General features: G+C 43.4%; 1 protein-coding gene across 1 annotated transcript in view; it reads right to left on the bottom strand.

Annotated features, from left to right (window-relative positions):
• Window positions 1-636: 636 nt before the first annotated feature.
• TWD1 (FKBP-type peptidyl-prolyl cis-trans isomerase family protein) overlaps window positions 637-22,275 on the bottom strand; it is a 29,614-nt gene continuing 7,975 nt past the window's right edge. The window contains exons 3-7 of the mRNA XM_086490265.1: window positions 2,958-3,047; window positions 2,590-2,774; window positions 2,375-2,500; window positions 1,816-1,968; window positions 637-1,250 (exon numbers count right to left, since the gene is read on the bottom strand). Coding sequence (XP_086346391.1) covers window positions 921-1,250; window positions 1,816-1,968; window positions 2,375-2,500; window positions 2,590-2,774; window positions 2,958-3,047 — 884 coding nt within the window. The 3' untranslated portion in view covers window positions 637-920. The remainder of the gene's footprint in view (window positions 1,251-1,815; window positions 1,969-2,374; window positions 2,501-2,589; window positions 2,775-2,957; window positions 3,048-22,275) is intronic.

Genomic DNA, 22,275 nt, shown 5'->3' with positions numbered 1-22,275 from the left:
AGTAAACTCTTCTTGCCACTTAGACATTTTTCATTCACTTTTGAAACATGTTAACTACTATATAGGAGGCTTATTTTCATTTGTTGTTCTCTACGTTGAACCTTTGACAAGTTGGAAACTATTTCTTTTTTTTTTAATTCTACACACTTGTTGAATGTATTGAATGGTGATAAAAAGCCTTTTCCTTAATGATGGATCGAAATATTTCAGACATCACATCAAGTATATGCATTGAAGCATTATAGAGTTTTTGATAGGCTTCATTAAGGTGCACCTCTAAAAATGTTTCCAAAAGTCCAAAGAGAATAAGCTCTACATTGATCTTAAAGCGAGAGTATTCCAACGATTTATTTAAATTTTTTTAATCATTGTAGATCCTAGCTAATGGTTGACCCAAGGGGTAGATATTTTTTGAGGACACAAGATTGATAGGGACCCTTCATCCCACCCACTTATTCAAGCCAGATTAGTTAAGGATAGTTCGAAGAACACACCCTATGCATGCGCATGTAGTGTGTGTGAGGCTGCCAAGTTAGTACCACATGCTTAGGAAATAGCTTGATTAAACATCCATTGCTGCCTCCCAAGTTTCAAAATAAAAAATGCAACACAGTTTAGACAAACATTGCCAGCATGTAAAACTTGAAAGTGAAGTAGCATTTCAAACAAAAACTCCATTCTTAGATGTCCTTTCTTGACAGCTTTGCTATGAAGATGAATTGCCTCGAGCAACCTTCAAAGCTCCAACATGGAAAGCGACAATTATCAAGAAAGGTAAGTAGATGTCCTCCACAATTTGTGTAAGCTACAACTCAATACAGGCTACCCGCTTCCCAGTAAGAACCTGCTGGAAATTAAATTATGGCACAAGGTCAAGTTCCTGCTTGCCAATTCCTTGCTAATACACAACCAGCCATTTCCTAATCGTCTTTCTCATTCCTCCATCTGAACAAAAAGCCCGCTCTAGCAATCACCCAACTCCACAAAGCCCAATACCAACGCCTTCTTTGTGGGCTCACTGCAGGTGGAGAGGGGCCAAATATTCCCTTGTATAGCTCCCTCTGCTTCATATATAATTGCTTGTCATGTTCAGCCAGTGACCGCAGTTCCTTGACAACGGATGTATCTTCTGGAGCCAGAGTTTGTAATTTCTTGAAATCCTCTCTAGCTTCATCTGTCCGATTAAGAGCAGCACGCGCCTTGCCTCTTCTGTATAATGCCTTGACATTATTTCCATTCTCCTGTAAAACCTGTACAAGGAAAGCGCCTAGAGAAATAAGATCCTACCAGCATAAGAACATCCCACCAAGCAGCCAACACTCCCTCTTTGACAGAGAACCTCAATACGATCACCTATCTTCTGTTCCTCTGAGATGACAAAATATGGTGCCATAATACTTGAGAGAAAGGCCCGACAGATATAGCTTTGGAAGTTCGGCCAAAAACTGTTAGCCTTGTCGCTCCTTGCCTCACGAAGCCCGAGAGGGTAAAAAGTGTGTGTATGTTAGGCAGCATGCGGTTTGAGTGGTGTGTGTGCGCGCGCGCGCTTGCGCGTACAATGAGTGCTGAAGTGTGTCTCTCTCTCTCACACACACACACAGGCGTGCACTAATCAAATATCCAAATTTTGTCTTTTTTACCATCAGCATGTATTCATGCGCCATGCGTGTTTGAAAACATGTGTTGTACTTTGGTTTTTTCTTTTTCTTTTCTTTAAAGAGAGAGGTATGCACACAAATTTGTATACATGTAAATAATGTGTGTGTAGGTGTGTGGGTACAAAGGCAAAGCTAGAAAGATAAGAATTGCACATACCACGCTACATTGTGCAATGGCTTCTTCATAACGATTTAGACGCAGCATACATGCCGCCATGTTCAAATGACACGGATGCTTCACTGCATCAGCCAGGTCCTTGTACTTGCCAAACAGCTGAAACATGAAGTCATCGTTCATGTATGCCAATGCCTAGCCACAGAAAAAAAAAAATCACATCACTATATAGAGAACTGAGTAGACAAAGAGTGCAGGTATTTTGTCCTGCGTTAGGTTATTAACAAGTGGTTAGAGTGCTATCGCAGAGAATGTTCCTCTCCATCCATTTTTGTCCCCCTCTCCAAAAAGAAAAAGGCAATTAGGAGGTAGAAACAGACAAGGAGCTCCATATAGGGTAGAGCATGGCACAAAAACTCTCCTCTCCCACTTAATAGACAACAAAAAACAAGTAATGCATGCAAGCGGAGAGATAACAACACCAGTTTCCCATGCCCGATGAAGAATTTTCCCATTAGCAACTAGTTGGAATGTCGCTCCATTGAAGCAGCACTGTTATGCCCAATAACAATAGTTATATAGGTCCAACATAAATGCTAACCATTTCATATTGCTGAATGGCTGCCTCAATCTTATCATCTTTAAAAAGCTGATTCCCTTCTGCTCGCCTCCTGTCTGCAGCGTCAATGCGCTCCTCAACAGTCATTTGCGAACGAGGCTTACCTCCCTGCACCAGAGCACTGGCTCATGATTAGCAAATTTTACTGATTGCAAAACATTCTCAAAATCAGGACATACTTTAGAGCACAGTCTTACTTCTTTTGCATCCTCAAAGCCAATCAAATCGATTTCATAAATTAGATCAGCCTTGGGGGGTACATTGGGAAATGAGAAGTTCCCTTCCTCACCATATCCCAGTTCCCAACCCACATGGAAGAGAGCACTCTCTCCAGCTTTCATGCTCGCAACACCTATTGCGAGCCCCCTCTGCACCGTCTTTTCTGAATAATATGTCACAATATTAGGCCAAAGAACAGGAACATTGACAAATTTGGATTAAATTTCCATATAAGAGAGGCACACATTCAGTCACAAGGCTAATGAAAGAAAGCTTGAGAATAGTGGAAAACTTAAAGATGCTCCATTGTCAAAGCATGAGAAACTGAAAAGGATTACAAACCCACCCTGCCCCAGCACCAGCTCTAGTGGCCGTTGCTCCTGAAACGTGTCATCAAATTTGTGCATGGTCATTTCTGTCCAAGCTCTATAATGTACTGCAATTGCATGAGGTAATTGATTAAGGACTTTGTTCACTAAACCCAAAGCTAGTTAAACTTGAAACCTCTGAAAAGGTAAAACTTTAAGACACAAAGAACATGGTTATTCTTTTGGCTTTGTGACTACTTGGTACAGCTTTCTAGACAGATTACACACTTCATAGAGAAACTTTGTTTTCAATCATATTACATTTCTTTCTGCAGCAAAACAAGTGCACATTTAATCAGGCATATTATGTTTATTACTGCAACCAAACACCACCCAAACAGGTGCACAAAAAAACAAAACATTGACACAGTGCACACAAAGAAACGCATGCCTGTGTGTGACTAATCATCACGGGTACAGCAAAGTTCCAACGTCAATATAACACCACCGGTACAACAAAGTTCCAACGTCACCACAAAGCGTTCTAGCCCCAAACATTTTCAGTACAAAATGTTTTAACCCATAGGAAATAAAAGACGAAACGTCAAACTAGAACGTCAATATACAAAAATCAAGAAAAATATTGTCAAGTGCAGCGGAAGGGTTTAAGGATTTTCGCTCAGATTTAGTATTTCGCACAAACACAAGGTTACTTTACTTCACTTGAGAGAAACTGAGCTGAACACGATGAAAGAGAGAGAGAGAGAGAGAGAGAGAGAGAGAGAGAGATGACACCGCATGTCGAATCCCAACTCAATCCCAATCACCCACAAGGGCCCCCTTGCTCTGTTGCCAGAGCAAGTACTTGCTTTGATTGCTTGCACAAATGCTGATACAATGCTGAAATGCTGAATGCTCTGCTTTATGAGATCTGGTACTGATGCAAAAATGCTAGGCTGATACTGATGCAAAAACGCCAAGGCTGACCGATGTAAAAACGCAAGGTACTGATGCTGCTCTAGAGACGCTGGTTCTGAATCTGGAAGGGCTGGTGCTGATGCTTGAAAACATTGATGACAAGGATGATGCTGAGAATGAAAACGCTAGGGGATGCTGAGGGAAAGACGTTGGTGCTGATCTGCTGGGTACTATGGCCACTTGCTGCCAATCATGCAGGTGCTTCAGATGCTCTAAGGGAGAACCCTAGGCTCATGTAAATAGGCTCAGAAGAGGAAGTCGAGCAGTGCTTTATAAGATAAATCCCATGATTCCACTTATTGAAGGGTTATTTATTAATAAGTGACTTTAGGGACTGTTCACATGCCTATATGACTTTATAAATGCTTGTGCAAGCACGGGTATGCAACTATTGACCTACCTGATCATGCATGTCCTTCTAGAGGCTCACAAAGTGCCAAGCTAGATTCCTAAACTATACTAGACTAAGACTAATAACCTGTAGGACTAGCTTGTCCACGTGGCTCGAGTGCAATGCGCACGTGTGAGACACAACTGCTGAACCAGAGTTTGGAACATACGTGTATGTTTTGAGGTTGCAAACGTTTGCAACGTTGGTATATTTGGAGAATGTTTGACCCAAACATTCTTGTCATTTTGGAAAGTCTAACAAACCTTACAACTTGAAAAGTTTGGACTTTGGAGCTTTATGAGCAATGAAAGCTAGGATTAAATGTTCAATATTAACTTGTAGCTTGTAAGTTTCAGCATTGTTTGAAATTTTAATGGCTTTATGGATAGCATATTTACCTACAAAATTGGCTAGAATTTAGGGTCAAGTATGTTTCAAGCAACCCCTTTAAAACATACTTATGACATACTTCCATACCCATATGCGTATGCTTCCTATATGTTTCAAACTATGTGCCGAACTTCTTCCTGTTGATGCTTTCTATACTTCTTATGCTTGTGGATGCATAAACCGATAGAAACTCCTCGAAACTTACGAGACAGCGGATGTAGGTAATGCTGCAATGTAAAACACCAACCATACGAGTTAATAGGCACTCTTACTATTGTTGCAAAATACAAGCCTCGATGTTGACTCTACCTTGCGAGCAAGTATTGCCACCCAAATAGTCCCGTTGTGAGGGTGCTCGGAATTGGATGCACACTACATGCAAATGAGACTACAGAAAAGGATTAGGGATCCGATCTCCAACTCTTTCCATATACACATACAAATCTTCGACTCAAGATCTGGATCTTCGTGTATCTGTGCTAATCTTCATTCATGATGATGAGGGTATGCCTTAAGGGTATCGGATGAAGACGGGAACACGCCCGATGCACGATGGACTAAGGTGGGGGTGGCTAATATTTGTAGGCAGTAAGTATTAGTCTAGGGCAGGGACACGAACTTCTTTGATATAGAGAAAAAAAATTCTGAGAGAGGTTCCTCGGGTTTTTGATTCTTCCCTTGAGTTGGCAAAGCCGAAGCACGTCTAGAGCTCTAATACCAATGTCAGGTGCAGCGGAAGGGCTTAAGGATTTCCGTTCAGATTTAGTACTTCACACAAACACAAGGATACTTTACTTCACTTGAGAGAAACTAAACTCAACACAATGAAAGAGAGAAGTAGAGAGAAAGGAGAGATGGCACCACTTGTCGGGTCCCAACCACCCTCATGGGCTTCCTTGCTATGTTGCCAAAGCAAGTCCTTGCTTTGATTACTTGCATGAATGTTGGTACAATCCTGAAATGCTAAGGAGATGTGTTACTGATGCAAAAAAGCAAGGCTGATGCTGATGCAAAAACAACAAGCCTGAATACCCATGAAAAAATGTAAGGTATTGATGCTCCTTTGGAAACGATGGTATAGAATCTAGAAGGGCTGGTGTTGATGCTTGAAAACCATAATAATGAGGATGATGTTGAGAATGGAAACACTAGGGAATGCTCATGGAAAAACGCCGATGCTGATCTGCTGGGTACTATGGGTACTTGTTGCCCATCTTGCAGGTGCTTCAGATGCTCTAAGGGAGAACCCCACGCTCTGTAAATAGGCTTAGAAGAGGAAGTTGAGAAGTGCATGCTTCTTTGGAAACGATGGTATAGAATCTAGAAGGGCTGGTGTTGATTGCTTGAAAACCATAATGAAGAGAATGATGTTGAGAATGGAAACACTAGGGAATGCTCATGGAAAAACGCCGATGCTGATCTGCTGGGTACTATGGGTACTTGTTGCCCATCTTGCAGGTGCTTCAGATGCTCTAAGGGAGAACCCCACGCTCATGTAAATAGGCTTAGAAGAGGAAGTTGAGAAGTGCTTTTACACACGATTCCACTTACTGAAGGGTGGTTATTTTTTTATAAATGACTTAAGTGACTTTAGGGACTGTTCACATGCCTATATGACTTTATGAATGCTTGTGCAAGTGAGGGTATGCAACCATTGACCTGCCTGATCATGCATGTCCTGCTAGAGGCTCACAAAGTACCAAGCTAGATCCCTAAACTATACTAGACTAAGGCTGACGTTGACCTGTAGTAGTAGCTTGTCCACGTGGCTCAAGTGCAATGCACGCGTGACAAAGCCATTGCCCAAAACAGCTCAACTTTGTGAGTCGTAGTCAAAAATTTCAGATGCATTTCAACCCAGGTTTCATGTGGGGCGTCTCAGCACCTCCCACAACGTTTCAGGAGTTTTAAGGGTGTTTCGTCCTAATCACTGCCAACACTTTTTTAGTAGACGTTATGGGGCAAACACACAAAGTGAGATACCTCTATAGCTATGTCGCCCATGACCAAGCATTTACTCTTGAGCTTTAACACCATAAAACACACCCAACGCTCCTCAAGCACCACACACCAATCACATGTACCCCTTTAGGAATTTACAAGCCAGTGCCTGTTGGGTATGCAAGCCCAAGAGGTGTCAGTCCGTGGGTATAGGCCCTATAACATGCAGTCCAGTTTGCATGTTAATCGCATGGCAAGAGTTCAAACTATATATATGTAATAGACAATCAACAATAATATAGCATTGTTCTATTTTTGCATTGAGACGACCTACTCTCTTTTCTCTCTCATCTCTGCACGCTCCTTCTCCTAGCCATGGTGATTCTCAAGCTGCATCCACCCTAGCCCTCTAATCCTATCACATGGTATCAGAGCTTTGGCAATCCCCGGCCTCGGCTTGAGTAGAGACGGCGGGAGCAGCCGCTTACACAGAGAACAAAGGCGCTGTCGACCTGCAAAAAACCGCGCAAAATCGGCATCACAGGTTTCGTCCTAGCCTCAACAGTGATTTTCGACACATCAGGTGCTTCCCAATCGGCCTGTACAGCCCGCTGTGAGTAAACCTACCTTGCTCGCCATCGCCAGTTTCAGCTGCAGCAGATAAATTCGCCTTTTTTTAATACTTGTGTTCACACTTGTTCAAAGTGACCACTCCTTTACCTTGTCAAGTGGGTATTCCCACCTCAGGCATCCTCGACCCTGCAATACAGCATCTCGAAAAGCATCAAGTTCGGAGCAACTCTCACGCTCAAAGTTCCCGACAATATCGGCAATCAAGCATGGGTTTTTTTTATGTGCACTTATTTTGCGGCTCAATATGAATCTTTTGCGGTTTTGCCAACATACTCGGGATTTCGAGACGTCGATGATCGAGACAACCAAGACGGATTTCCTTCGAGATGAATTTACATCGACATGTTTGGTTTTCAAAAGCTTGCATACCCGACAATGCCAACCTCAAGGCAAGTAGCAAGAAGGGGGGAATGGTATCAAACCCTAGGCTTGTCAACGCCTAGTAGATTCAAAACATGACTGGCTAAGTGTGGCTATGTGTTTCAGCCAGCAAGAGGGTGACTTGTTGCGCTTTCATCGCGGAGACCACCTTTGAAGCAACGTTTTTGCCTTCGGAGGGAGCTGGCTATGCTCTACTTCGATTTTCTTGCAAAACTTGTATTTTTCAGCTAGTAGACACCCAAAATGGTGGGCTAAAAATATACAAAATATATATTTGTGAAGCTCTCGTTCAGAGTTACACGGTGGAAACGGTCTAGAGGTAACGTCTGGACATTTACCCTAATACACTCCGCCTCTAGAGTCGTGCCCTTGTATTGACGATGTCGAGAGCATTATTTGTATCTTTCTTCTGGGCCAAAATAGCTTGCTTGATGGCCACCTCCACCTCATTCCTTGTCATCTTGCAGTCCTTCGCTACCTTCTTGCTTGATTTCATGGGAGTGTTCGATTGAAGTGACTTCCCTCTCTCATATGTGAGCATGAGGAGGGAGTGTGTGTGTGTGAGCTAGTGCAAGCGTGTGCCGGAATGAAAGTTAAAAAAAAAAAAGGCTAAAAATTGTGTGTTAGAGAGAGAGAAAGCCTCAGTACATGTCCACACACAAGCAACCTCCCAAACTAGGCTCTCCCCTTGCTTGCAATAACCAAGCACCCCCTCTGCACACATGAATTTGACACAGAAATGTTGAATCTACCTCTTTGTAGAAGCTCCCCCTCTGCTAAGTTGTTCCCTTGCCTATGTTAAAATAAAATACGCTTTAGCGTACGATCGTTGAATAGATCATATGGATAGACAAAATTCTGTGACGTAGACTTGGAGCCTTTGGAGTATGTACAGACTGCTAGTTGCCTATGTAGTGCACCCTTGTACCAAAGTTGATCCCAACCCTTTGGGAGCATTTTTAGCACTATCAAATTCTCAACCCTTCACGAGGCCATCACTTTCTGAGAGAGAGAGAGAGAGAGAGAGAGAGAGAGAGAGAGAGAGAGAGAGAGAGAGAGAGAGAGGAAGCGCCTTGTAGGGAAATCTCCACACACAATAGAGGATACAAGGCTCCACAAACTTTGCCCGAATGGGGTAGCCTCCTCCCCTATATAGGGATCTCGACAAAAAATGTTGGACTCACCTACATATACCCTAATTGGGAATATGAAGAGTCACAACAGATAGAACAAAGTGCCCACTTAGACAAAGGGCCTACAAGTGACCAACTCAAACTAAATACGGAAGATACCTAAAACCTAGAAAAACCTCACAAGGTCAGGCACAGTCACAAGGAAGCCCTCGCTCACTGGTCTAGATGGGGAACCAAGAGATGACCTCCAAACTTTGTCACCTCCTCTCAGATCTTGGGTACACAATAGGACTAGGGATTTGGGGCCTCCAAGAGTGAAGAAAGAATCTGAGAAGTCCAATCCACCATTGCATCAAGCACATGACCACTCTAGAGAAAACCACAAGGCAGCTATCTTGTCCTCCGACGAGTGTATGCAATCTCCATCAATGTTCGCCCAAGCTTTGCAAGCCTCTGTCGGTTGTACATGCTAGAGCTCCACCGCCTATACACCATGCCGTAAGGGCTTGCCATCATTAGCTATAGGTTATAGGGATAACGTGTGATGGAGACCGATTAGAGCTCCTTCAAGACCGAGTTGAGCAAACATACTCCAGAAATATCAAGTCGATGATAAGTCATGAGAGAATATCCACGATAGTCAGGTCCAAACCGGGCTTCAAGGCTGGAAGCAACCTTCCATGGAAAGGGAACTCCAAACTCTTTTGCAAAGGCCGAGGGTACTACTGAAAGCACTCTAGCTGGCTCGCTAAAAATCAATAAGGGTACCAAGCGTGACTTGTCGCACAAGTCCCCCCTTGCCATGAAAATGCACCCACAATGTCATCCAACTCCTTGCTAAAAAACAACAAAACTCCTCTATCTTGTACAAGCATTATACTTCATTTATTAACCTTTGGACCACTTGGATTATGTCCAAGTGGCCAGATGGTCCCTTTTAATAAAAAGAATCCCAAAACCTTATCACTGAAGATTTTTAAAACTTCAAGAAATTGTCACTCTCTTTTGCAACCTGCGTTGACAACCCACGTTGCCTCTCTCTATCTCTTTGCACTCAACCTCCGCGCGCACATTACTGCCCAAACTCACCCGCCTGGGTTTGCAAACCTCTTCTTTCAACTAGAATCAAAGCCTCGTGCAAATTCCTCGCGAGAAGTCCGTTGCGAACAGCTAAGTTTTTCAGCCCTACACCCCTGAGAAGCCTTCCCTCTCATTTTAGGAAGTTTTCGTAGCGAGATGTCTCTCCGGCAAGCAAGTTTCCTCTCCGACTCTCTTACTACAATTCCTTTCTCTCACAGCAAGTGCATTTCAAAAATTGCACCTCTTAGTATGCTTCACTCTCGGGTGGAAGCATGTTTCTTATTTAAGAGAATTGTGGAAATTGCTGGAAATTTGTGAGCAACGCGTGTTTTTGGTCCAATTTTGGACAAATTTCAGCATTTCCAGGTCAATTTCAACGGTGAAAATTGGGCGGTTTGATACACATAGCTGTCTCATGTATCAATTTATGGATTGCACCTTGAAAATGTGAAAATCCCCAAATTTTTGAGCAAAAAATTCAAAATTTTAGTTGCTGTAATTTTCTACAGAAAATTACAAATTACCGAAATTAATAAACTTTTCAAAATTTTACAAAATTTGAAGGGGAGCTTCTAGAAGTGTTGTATTACCTTTGTGGCGCTTGTTTTTGCAAAATTTAAATGAAATTTCAACAAATTATTCATTTTTTATTTTTATTTTTTTATTTTTTTGATACACAAAAGTGATAATATGGCCTCCTCCTCTTCGAACATGAAGAATCTCTTCGAAATCAAGAGATTCGGAGGCACTTGATTCGATTTAGGGAAGGACAGAATGCAAGGCATTCTTTTCTTAAAAGATTGCGATGGTGCACTGTAAGTGCAAAGCTTGTAACCATGACAGACGAGACGTGACTTAATTTAAACAAGAAGGCTATTGCATATGTAAAGATGGCTCTTTCGCATGAAATTTTGGTAGACCTTAAGGGTCGTGACACAGCTTATGCTGTGTGGGAAAAGGTCAAGGCCACTTATGAAAACACGATGCCATTGAACCTATCACAAACTGATGACGTGGCACAACCTTTAAGAAGTTGTTCCAACTTATGGACCTGCGCCGAGGGGCCTAAGGACAACTAGGAGTTAAAATAAAGCGAAGGACATGCTGCGTGGCTGCTGTACGGACGGCCGCAAATTACGTTGACTGTACAGACTTGGCACTGTACGGATTTTTCCGCGTTTTACGTTGGCTGGCTGTACGAATTTCCGCAAATAGCGCTGGCTATTTTTGGCTAGCAGCTTTTGGAAGAAGTTTCTTTTGAGTTTAATGCTTTTGGGGCTTTGCTTTTAGCATCCCTTGTAACCTTTATAATGGACCCAAGGGGCTCACTTCTCAGGGCATCCGGACGCCGAGTCTGAGAACAAGCACCCGCGGGCAGTTTTACTTTGTTCAAAGATTAATATAAAAGAAATACCGAAAGGGGCACCAGTCTTTGGGGCCTATCTCTCTTGGCACGGAACTAGGCCGGGCTGCGTCGACTCTTAATTTTGTGAAGTGTTTTGAAGTGAATCTCTGCTGTGTCGCAACAGAATCTTAACTTGGGGTGTCCAAGTTTGTTACAGTGGTATCAGAGCACGACCGATTTCTCTTCTACCGGGAAATCCGATCCCTTTTCTCACGACACAGAACTCCAAAAAGAACCAATCAACCTCTTCTGCAACCACTGAGGCGGGAGGAGGCAACGCAAAAAATCCAAACAACTTAACAAAAGATGAGTACGGGCCACCTCGGCCTACACAATATGAACTTTTGGAGATGCAACGTCGACAACAGGTTGACGAGTGCACAAAGCAGATGCTTCAATTTAAAGATCCCCAGTTTGCAAATTTTTTGACCCAACAGTCCATGGCTGAAGTGCATACTCAGTGGCAGAAAGCCACCAAACCACCAATTAAACCGGCAATCAAGAAACCTCCTACTCCGAGGACGTTTACAGAAGAACTTCCACAGATGATTCAGACCCAGATCGGTCAGCTTTTGGACACGAAGAATCAACCGAAAAAGCAATTGAAGAAGCGCAAGAAGAGAACTGACTACCCCAATTACTTGGGCCGTCAATCTTCTTTTGCATCTGCAAGAAAGCAGAAAAAGCGTGTGCGTTTTGAAGGACTACCCAGTTCTTCTTCCTCTTCTTCCGACAGTTCTTCTAGCTCTTCCGACTCGAGTGAGGAGAAAAGAAAGGGTAAGAAGCGAAGCAAAAAGCAAAGCTTCGGAAAGAATAACAAAAAGGCAAAGAAATTCAAATTCTGACCAGTTTCTGATAGCTCTATGGAGGAGTCATCCTCTAATAGTTCCGACTCCGACGACCACATGTTTTACGCGAAGAAGCAACCAATACGACTTCCTCGAAGATAAGTGTCACAAAAATACGGAAGCGTAAACTGACTTTTAATTGTACTTCAAATACTCAAGAGAATTAGAGAGAGAAAGAGAGAAAGCTTGACACTTCATTGGGGACTAGAAGATGGGCTGGTCCCCCCCCCCCCATAAAGAGATTTCTTTATTACTAAGGGAGAATCTTTACAAGCACAAGAACAAGGCAATAGCCCGTCCTCTATTCTTTCTTTTCTGCTTCTGACTGAGAGAGTGCAAAAGCTACTCTCTGAATATTGAGAGGATCTTCCCTCTACTATGAGATTTTGGGAAGCTCTCGAAAACGAGAGTTTATCTTCCACAAAACTCAACGGAAGCTCTTGAAAATGAGAGTCTACCTTCCGCTGACTAAGTCCCTTTATGCGTAGTTATTCTTGCAACAAAACCAAGGGAGAAACACGCAAAATGCACGCACACATGCTTGCTGTAATTTTCTGCACATAACCTGAAAATGTTACCTAAGCACCTTCCAGAGCCGAAATAGAGACCTTTTCCGCGATGGAATTGCACGAAACTTTATGTACACGTAGTGTAGGTAAAGAAGAACCAAATTCTATATGTATTTTGCTGAAATTCAGCCTAAAGGAGGTGATTAAGGGCTGAAAACAGAGAATTTACAGCCACCACACTCTACGAAGAGAGTGCCTGCTGCAACTTCTCGCGATGAAACTTCACCAAAAGCTGGCTATAGCTATGAGAACCCTTGTTCTAGACAATGGGAGCACGAGGCTACCACATATGTCGCAAGGGGCTGCTCTCAAGCTTCCATGGAGGGCTCCAATGCGTAGAGCATACTCACAATAGGGGGGGTAGGAGCACTGCCAACACTAAAAATGGGGAAGTAGGGCCTCCTAAATAGCCATCAGGGAGAGGGGGCGCTAAGAAGAGAGAGAGAGAGAGAGTGAGTGAGAGAGAGTTAGTTTGCATTGGTAAGTGTGCCACTTGGCACACTTAATAACTTTAAAAACCCTTCAACTTTCACTTTTAAAAATCCCTAGGCTATTAATGAAATGTGCAAATTGACTCACAATTGCACACACATATGCTACTAATGAAATTGTTAGCTGCTCCCCAACGCAATGCCGTACCGACACTGCTCTGGCATTACTTGTTCGCACTTGTCCGGTCATTTGGTCCGGCATAGACAATTTAGAAATACCTTAACTGACTTATCCTAAGGCCGTAAAATGATTCAATCCTTAGGTTTATTATTCTAAGGACCCCATCTCATTCCTGTGCTTGCACTAGCGCGCGTAATTTTCTGAGCCTGAAATCTGAGGCTACTATCTACCCCTTTATTGAAGACACGATTTCCCAATCGCTAGGGCTTCAGGGTATTTTCTGCTAGGGTCTCCCTGAGGTGCACTGGCCCAAACTTGGGCGCACCTGAGGTCCCAGAACTGCTAAATCTATTCTGAAGTGCACATAACTAATTAGATAATTCTTTTCTCGTAAATAAATTAATTATTTACTAAGTCTGGCATAGTTACATCCCTCTTGGTTCTAAACACTTGACCTCAACTGTAGAGCGTCAACATAACTGTGCAAGATGTCTGGGTAGTCCTTAAGATCGGACTCAGACATCCACTTTGCATCTAAAGGAGTGTAATTCTTGAACTTGACTAAATACTTTCGATGTAGACTCCCCGACTTGAGTTGTCTCTCCGAGTGGTGTATTATCTGTTCAGGTTGAAGGATTTCCTCAGTCTCTTCGACTTCTGGAGGATCTTCTTGTACTGGCGCCACTGGAGGAGGTCCAACATATGGTCGGAGGAGACTGACATGAAAAGCATTATGGATGCGTCAGTGAGAAGGCAAATCCAATCTGAAAGTCACGTCATTGACTTTATCTGTAATTTTGAAAGGGCCGTAAAATCTATGGGAAAGTTTGACAACTTTCTCTTTGCCGACCCGCTTTTTCAATCTAGCTTTCTCAAACCGAAGCAGGACATATTGTCCTTTTTCAAGATTGAGATTCCTTTTGTGCTTGTCTGCTTTTCTCTTCTGTTGCTCTTGAGTACGAAGAATCGCTTGCTTTACTTGTTGATGGGCAATATCAATATTACGCACAAATTCATTTGCGGCGAAGATGTTTTCTTTGGTAACCATAATAGGAAGTAAGAGTGGCTTTCCATAAATAATTTCGAAGGGAGCTTTACCAGTTGAGGAATGTATGGTATTATTATATGCAAACTCAACTATTGGTAAGTATTGTTCCCATTCGGATTGTCGTTCCGAAACATAGCACTTGAGGAGATCTAAAACAGTGGCATTAGCGATTTTGCTTTGACAATCTGTTTGAGGATGATAAGCTGATGAAAAATCAAGCTTAGTTCCCAAGTTTTCGAACAATGCCTGCCAAAATAGACTAGTCATGCGGGGATCTCTATCACTGACAATAGTCTTTGGCAATCCATGGTGTTTAAAAATCTGAGCTAGAAATATTCTAGCCATGTGATCAGCTTTGATCGTCTTCTTTACTGGAAGAAAATGTGCTTGCTTACTGAATCTGTCTACTATAGTCCAGATTGCATCATTTCCATTCTTGGATCTAGGAAGATCCGTAATAAAATCCATGGCAATACTTACCCATGGCGTGTTAGGCACAGGGAGCGGCTGAAGCTTGCCATAAACTTTATGTCTGTAATATTTTACTTTTTGGCAGACTAAACACTCACGTACATGTTTTTCAATGTCCGCACGGAGTGTTGGCCAAAAGAAATACCTTTCGAGGGCACTAGTGGTGGCAACAATTCCCCGATGCCCGGCATAAGGAGAATTATGGGCTTCATCCATCACCTTCTGTCGTAAGTGCTGAGCTATGCATATTGCTTGTTGACGATAGAGCGTATTATCCCTAATGGAATAAGGTGGCTTTAAGTGACCAGCTTGAAGATCTGCCCAAATTGTGGCGAAGTCTAGATCTTGAGGATACATCTCGCTGAGAGATTCTAGTTCCTCATGATAAATTGTTGTTAGTGCATTAATCTTTGGACGCCTGGAGAGAGCATCTGCAACTGCATTCTTCGTTCCAGAAGTGTGCAAAATTTGAAAATGGAACATTGAAAGAAAGTTGGCCCATCTCATCTGCTTTTCTGATAACTTTCTCTGTGTGAGAAAGTAGCGAAGACTTTGATGATCTGTCTTGATAATAAAATTAGCTCCTAATAGATAGTGTTTCCAAATGGAAAGAGCATGAATTACTGCCATTAGCTCTTTCTCGTATATGGAGACATGCAACTCTGCATCTTTAAGGCGCCGACTTTCATAGGCTATCGCGTGACCCTCTTGGTTCGAAACTGCTTCTACACAATCTCCAGATGCATAGCAGTATACCTTGAAAGGTTTGCGAAGATCAGGGACGGTGAGAACAGGTCCGTGACTGAGTAGATACTTAAGCTTTTCCAAAGCTTGTTTTTGTCCAGACCCCCAATGGAATGGAATCCGCTTCTTTGTCAGGTCATGGAGGGGACCTGCTATCGCGGCAAAAGCTCGAATGAAACGCCGATAATAAGAACAAAGGCCAAGGAAACTTCGTACATCATGTACTGTAGTTGGCGTAGGCCATTCTACAACTGCTTGAATCTTATCAGGGTCCATTCTCACCTAATTGTGAGATACTCTTCAAACACTAAGGCGAGATGCTTATAGTGTTCGTCTTCCGTCTCTAAGAAGATTAAGACGTCATCAAAGGAAACGCATGTGAAGCTTCTATATGAGTGGAAGATTCTATCCATCATTCTGTTGAATGTGGCTGGTGCATTAGTGAGTCCAAAAGGCATCACTAAGAATTCATACAACCCGAAGGTTGTTCTAAATGAAGTCTTATGCACATCCTGAGGAGCTATGCGGATTTGATGATAACCGCTCTTCAAGTCTATACGACTAAAAACACTTGCTCCTTGTAACTTGTCAAGAATGTCGTCAATCCGAGGGATTGGAAATCGATTCTTGATTGTGATCTTGTTTAGAGATCTACAGTCTATGCACATGTATTTCCCTGTACATCTGGGACTGCATTGGAAGAGGGTGGTTGTGGAGGTTTGGTAGGACGGTCACCCTTCATATGACCAACTTGTCCACACTCGAAGCATCTTCCTTCACTAATGTAGGTTCGCAACTCAGCAGGAGAGAGATTTCATCACTGCTTTTCGCGTAGTCAACTATGGTCAACCTCTATTTTTAGTTATGAGTTCACATCGACCTCTCTTTTTGGAGTCCTTTTCTCTTGGTTATTCAGGAGCCACAAAATAATCAACCCCCACTTTCCTAAAAGTAAGGTCTTTAAAACCTTCTCTTTATTCCTTAAGATATAAAACATAGATTTAAATATAGCTTACGCACAAAATGTCCGATTTTAGAATAGATTGTTTTGAACCACTCCTTAATTATTGATACACTTAAAAAAAATCCAAAACTTAAAATAAGAACTTTGAGTGAAAGAAAAATTTATTGATAAAAATTGAGGTGCATTACATGTTAATTTACACAAATATCATCTTGGTTTGAGCTACATGGATTGGTTGGCCCCTTTTCAATATTCCCTGAATGCACCATCCATCACCCTCACACATTCAAAGGTTAGCAAGATTATCATACATGGTCTCCTTCAACTCGATATTAGGAGGACTTCACTATCTCCAGCACATGAGTTGGGGACGAAGATGGCTTTTTATCAAGACAATCTTCTGTGGACAACAGATGATGGGTTTATCTCACGCCCCGAGTATATAGATACCCACCTATCTCATAGCATTAGATGTGTTATTGGTCAGCTACACACTTCATCTCACTAGTTGGAGATAGAGACTAGCCGATACAGAGCTATACTTCATCTCACCAGTTGGAGATAGAGACTAGCCGAAACAGAGCTATATCCCTAGAGGAGAGATTATGCCAGGTTTGCTAGAGAGTGCTAGAGACAGAGGAGCACTATATCTACCAATGCACAGCATACTATGAGATCCGTAGGCATTTTCATTGCTTATTCAGAGAGGGCATTGGCCCCTTATCCCGCATCATGGATTACTATGATCAGAGGTGCCTAGGTCTCTTCTTGCTGGAGATTTGTAGACCCAGAGAGACTACCCTTAGGAACACAGTGTTAAGAGTTCAGTTTCATGTCCAGTGGTGGCTCCGATATCTCCCAAGAGCAGATTAGGGAGTGAGGGCTGTTTTGTGATTGTGTCTGGCCGTACTTGAGGTAGACATACCTATTCACGGCGGTGCACTTCACTGTGTTGCTCACTCGGTAGGCTGGCATGAGGCGGGACCCAGTGTAACAGGGAACGGGGGGGACACAGCCCAAACGTTCCGAAACGGCGTTCCGAACGAGTCCCGTTCCCGAAACGGAGATGGGAACACCGGAACGAAACCCATTCCGGAACGGGGTTCCGACGGTGTTCCGGAATGGGGGGGAACAAGGCGGAACGGCAAAACACGGGGCAGAACGGGCAAAAGTAGGTATTTGGGGGGAAAAAAAGTGGGCTTTTGGGGACAGATTTGGGACTGTTCGGGGAACATATTTGGTGCAGTTTGAGGGCAGGTTAGGGGACAGATTTGGGGGCAGTTTTGGGGTTGTTTAGAAGTTTATTTGGGACTAAGCTGAATGGAGGTAATTCAAGCCTTACTCTAGGTGGACCGTTCCGGCCCGTTCCCGTTCCGCCCCCCCCCCCCCCCCCCCCCCCCCCCTCCCCCCCCCCTTCCTCCCTGTTCCCATCCCGCTCTGGACCCTCCCGTTCCCGTTCCCGTTCCCGTTCCCAGACCCCCGTTCCTAGGGTTTCTCGGGGTCAAAGCCTCGAGTCTTCTACAATTCTGCTACTAAATATGCGTGTCCGGTCACTTTTAGTGAGTTTACATATTTATTAGCATTATTTAGCCATTTATGAGGATCGTGGGGTTTTGCTCTACCTTTGCTAAAGGTAGAGCAAAACTGAGGTTTGCCTATATATGCACCCCCCCCCCCCCTCTCCTTGTACTTTTGATATATGTTCAACGCAGAGATGCAGCATTTGGGCACACTCTCTCTCTCTAGCATTTTCTCTCTTACAGCGTTTTTGGTGTGCAGTTGCCAGTGAATTCCTCTCTCTCTGGCTTTTCCTCTCTCCACATCGATCTCTCCCTCTCTGGCGATTTCCCCTTGCAATCTGCATCCCTCTTGCTAGCGCTCCCTATTCCCAGCGTGTGCACACCCTCTTCAGTGTGCCATTGCTTGCGGTGTGTTCCCGTGCCTGTTCGGGGGGCGGTACACGCTAGGAGCTTAACGACGAGAAGATCCATCGCGGTAGATCCGAGATCTATTGGTTGCCCAGTGCGGAGAAGTTGTTTGCTCACGGTTGCTGACAAGTTTATGACCCAATTCACCCTTTTCCGCTGCACCTTTGACATGGTATCAGAGCCACGGAGGGCTCTTGAATCGGATCCGTAATTTGTGCGAGTTTGTGGTGATGATTTTTCGCGACAAAAAGAGACGATTTGTTGTTTTTCTGTGTTTTTCACTCTTTTGAGGCTAATTTCGGTTGTAGTGGGCAGATTTGCATATTCTCTCTTCTACCTCGACCTAGCCTTATCACATGCCTAAATTCTCCAACATCATGGAGAAGAGTGATGATTCTAAAACAAGTTCAATCCGTGATGACGAAGTACATCAAGAGGAGGAGACCGAGGGCGGTGAGACCACCATCAACGAGGAGTTGGGAGATTGGTCCCAGTTCTACTCCGGCATAGATGATCAACCAATCAAGATACTTATACTTCCTACCTTTCCCTCAGATCAGCAATTGATTGAAACGAGTCACGACTATGCCATTTGGAACACCATGATGGCGGTCTTTGACTCTTACGAGCTTGGAGGTTTTGTCTCAAGCAAATTTCAAAAGCCAAAGGACCCAACGGGAGCGAAGCTATGGGAGTGTGTCAATGCTCGAATCCGGTCTTTCATTATCCTCAACAGTAGACTATCAGTTATTAGCCACATACGATTGATGAAAGATGCGAAGTTGATTTGGGATCGGCTTTCTTCACTCTATTATCGAGTCTCTCCAATGAAGCGGATAGTCCTTGAGGTGCAATTGAGGACCTTGGGTACGAAGAACTCTTCCATGCAGGACCACATCAACAAGATGCAGGAGCTTCAACAAGAGATACTCATATGGGAAAGCTAAAGAGTTCAGAGGATATGGCCATGCAACTTTTGGCCCAATTACCTCTTCGGCACTCCAACTTCTATTCTTCCTTAATTACGAGTGGCCAGCTGAATACTATCTCTTGGGACAAGATTGTTCTAATGGTATTGGACCAGGAGGAGCGGTTCAATACAGGGAAGAAGTCAGGCTCCGAAGGCTTGACCGGTTCTTCCAACAGCAAGAAGCAGAAGGGTACATAGAAAAGCAACAACACCAAAGACAAGGAGTGATGCCGAGCAGGACTCCAATCATTGTGGTGAGAAGGAACGTTATTGGAGGAAGTGTCCAAAGCGAGTTGGAGATGCTTCAACTTCTTTGGCAGTGGTGGTGCACTCACCAGCCTTTGTTCATTGGGAGATTCTCCCCACAAAGGACTCTCCAGAGATATCGGAGGTCGAGTTGACTCTTGTGGGTCGAGATGATCATGATTGGTTTTTTGATAGAGGTCCTTCACAGCACATGAAACCTTCAAAGGATCTTTTGTCCAACATGCAATGACGCTGTGGTACCATCTTCATTGACAACAAATTTGAGATTCCTATTCACAGCAAGGGATCCATGGAGCTCATTCCCGACGCCATAGGGGGTATGCATACCTCCAAGGTACTTTATGCTCCAAAGCTGGAATTTCATCTTATATATGTGCACGAGGTGTGCAAGCTTGGCATGGAGGTGATCTTTACAAAGGATGCAGTGTCTATTCGGGATCGGCAATCCGGCAAAGAGGTCAAAGGGGGCTCGGTGGAGAATGGACACTACAAGCTCCATGGTCTTTCTTCAACGACTCGAATATGATGAGCGCGCGGCGGTGTGTGCAAGTGATAGAGCACGCGAAGATGTGCAGGCCTTGAGGCTTGAAGCGGAGGCACTGTGCTGCAGAAGGGAAGCGCTAGCAGAACGAAGAGGGAGAGAGAGAGCTCACGTTTTTGGGGAAAACGCAAGAAGTGAGTTTTAGGTTTTCCCACTTTTATTATAAGTGACCTTTAAAAAATGTATCCAGGTTCTGGACAAAGTATAAAAATGTACAAAAAGGGGTTATTTAGGCCTTTAACCCAACAACCTCCCACTTAAAAGCATAAATGACGCCTTTAAGTTAACCAACTCCCACCAGCTGTATGCAATGCTCATGTTGAGCCTTAGCAAGACTCTTGGTGAGAACATCTGCAGGGTTATCCTGTGTATGGATCTTAGTCAAGCTGACTAGACCATCCTCCAATACCTGTCGTATGAAGTGGTAGCGCACATCTATGTGTTTGGTACGCGCATGAAACATGGCATTTTTGGCTAAATAGACAGCACTCTGGCTATCACAACCCAACACGGGTGTATGAGCAGACATGTCAAGTTCTTTTGTAAGTCTGCCCAACCAAATGGCCTCTTTTGAAGCTTCTGTGGCTGAAATATATTCAGCCTCAGTAGTACTCAATGCCACAATTTTCTGTAACCTAGAACACCAAGGGACTGCACCACCAGCAATGGCAAATACATATCCACTGGTAGATTTCCTCGTATCCATGCCACCTGCCATGTCTGCATCACAATATCACTGCAACTTTAAGTCACTTTTGCCATAACAGATACACTTTGATTGTGTACCTTTCAAATATCTCAGAATGCATTTGACAGCTTCCCAATGCGCTTTGCCAGGATTCGACATGTATCGACTAACAACTCCCACTGCATAAGCAATGTCGGGACGAGTGGCAACCATAGCATATATAAGAGAACCACAAGCTGATGCATAAGGGATTCCCTTCATTGCTTTCAATGCCACCTCATCCTTTGGGCAATCTGCTTTGCTAAGCTTAGTGTATGGAGGTAAAGGTACTCCAAGAGGCTTAGCATCAGCCACATTAAACCTATCAAGTACTTTTGCAATGTACCTTTCTTGAGATAAAAACAACAATTTCAGCTTTCTATCTCTTTTAATACGCATGCCCAAAATATGCTCTGCATCACCCAAATCCTTCATAGCAAATGTTGAATTTAGCTTACGTTTCATAGCATCAAGACTAGTCTTATGTTTCCTGGCAAGCAGCATGTCATCAACATAGAGAACAAGTATGATGGGACTACCATCTTCATCCCTTTTCGTATACAAACAATGATCTGCATGGCTGCGTTTAAAGCCTTGAGGCAGCATAAAAGTGTCAAACTTCTTATACCACTGCCGTGATGATTGTCTCAAACCATACAAAGCCCTTTTCAGTTTGCATATGAGTTCCTCACGTGTAGGAACTACAAAACCTTCAGGTTGTTTCATGTATATGTCCTCTTCAATGTCACCATGCAAAAACGTTGTCTTTACATCCATTTGATTCAATTCCAAATCAAGCACCGCAACGAGAGCAAAAAGGACACGTAAAGTTGTAAGCTTTACTACGAGAGAAAAGATTTCTTGAAAATCAATTCCTTCTTTCTGTGCATATCCTTTTGCAACCAATCTTGCCTTGTACTTGGGTTTTTCATCCACAATCTTAATCTTGTATACCCATTTGTTAGGAAGAGCCTTTCTCCCTTTAGGCAATGGCACAAGATGCCAAGTATCATTTGCATACAAGGATTTCATTTCTTCTTGCATTGCAAGCTCCCACTTACTGCTTGACTCACATGTCTTTGCCTCTTTATACGTAAGAGGCTCTCCCTCATCTGTCAACATAATGTAATACAAAGAGGGATCATATCTACTCATAGTCAGTCTTGGACGAGTAGACCGCCTCACCCAATGATCCACATTATCCGGTAATGGGTCTACATCAGGTGGCATAATAAAATCATCAACAATGGGCTGTTGTACATCATTTTCAGCACCATTTTCAGCATTATTTCGTGGCTGCAAATGCCCTTCAGGAGCCTCAATTTGCTTCCAACA

This window comes from Adiantum capillus-veneris, chromosome 19 (genome assembly GCF_014529385.1).
Source record: "Adiantum capillus-veneris isolate H3 chromosome 19, ASM1452938v2, whole genome shotgun sequence".
NCBI classification, from domain to species: Eukaryota; Viridiplantae; Streptophyta; class Polypodiopsida; order Polypodiales; family Pteridaceae; genus Adiantum; species Adiantum capillus-veneris.
The sequence above is the reverse complement of the archived record's forward strand: the minus strand, read 5'-3'. Positions and strand labels throughout refer to the sequence as shown.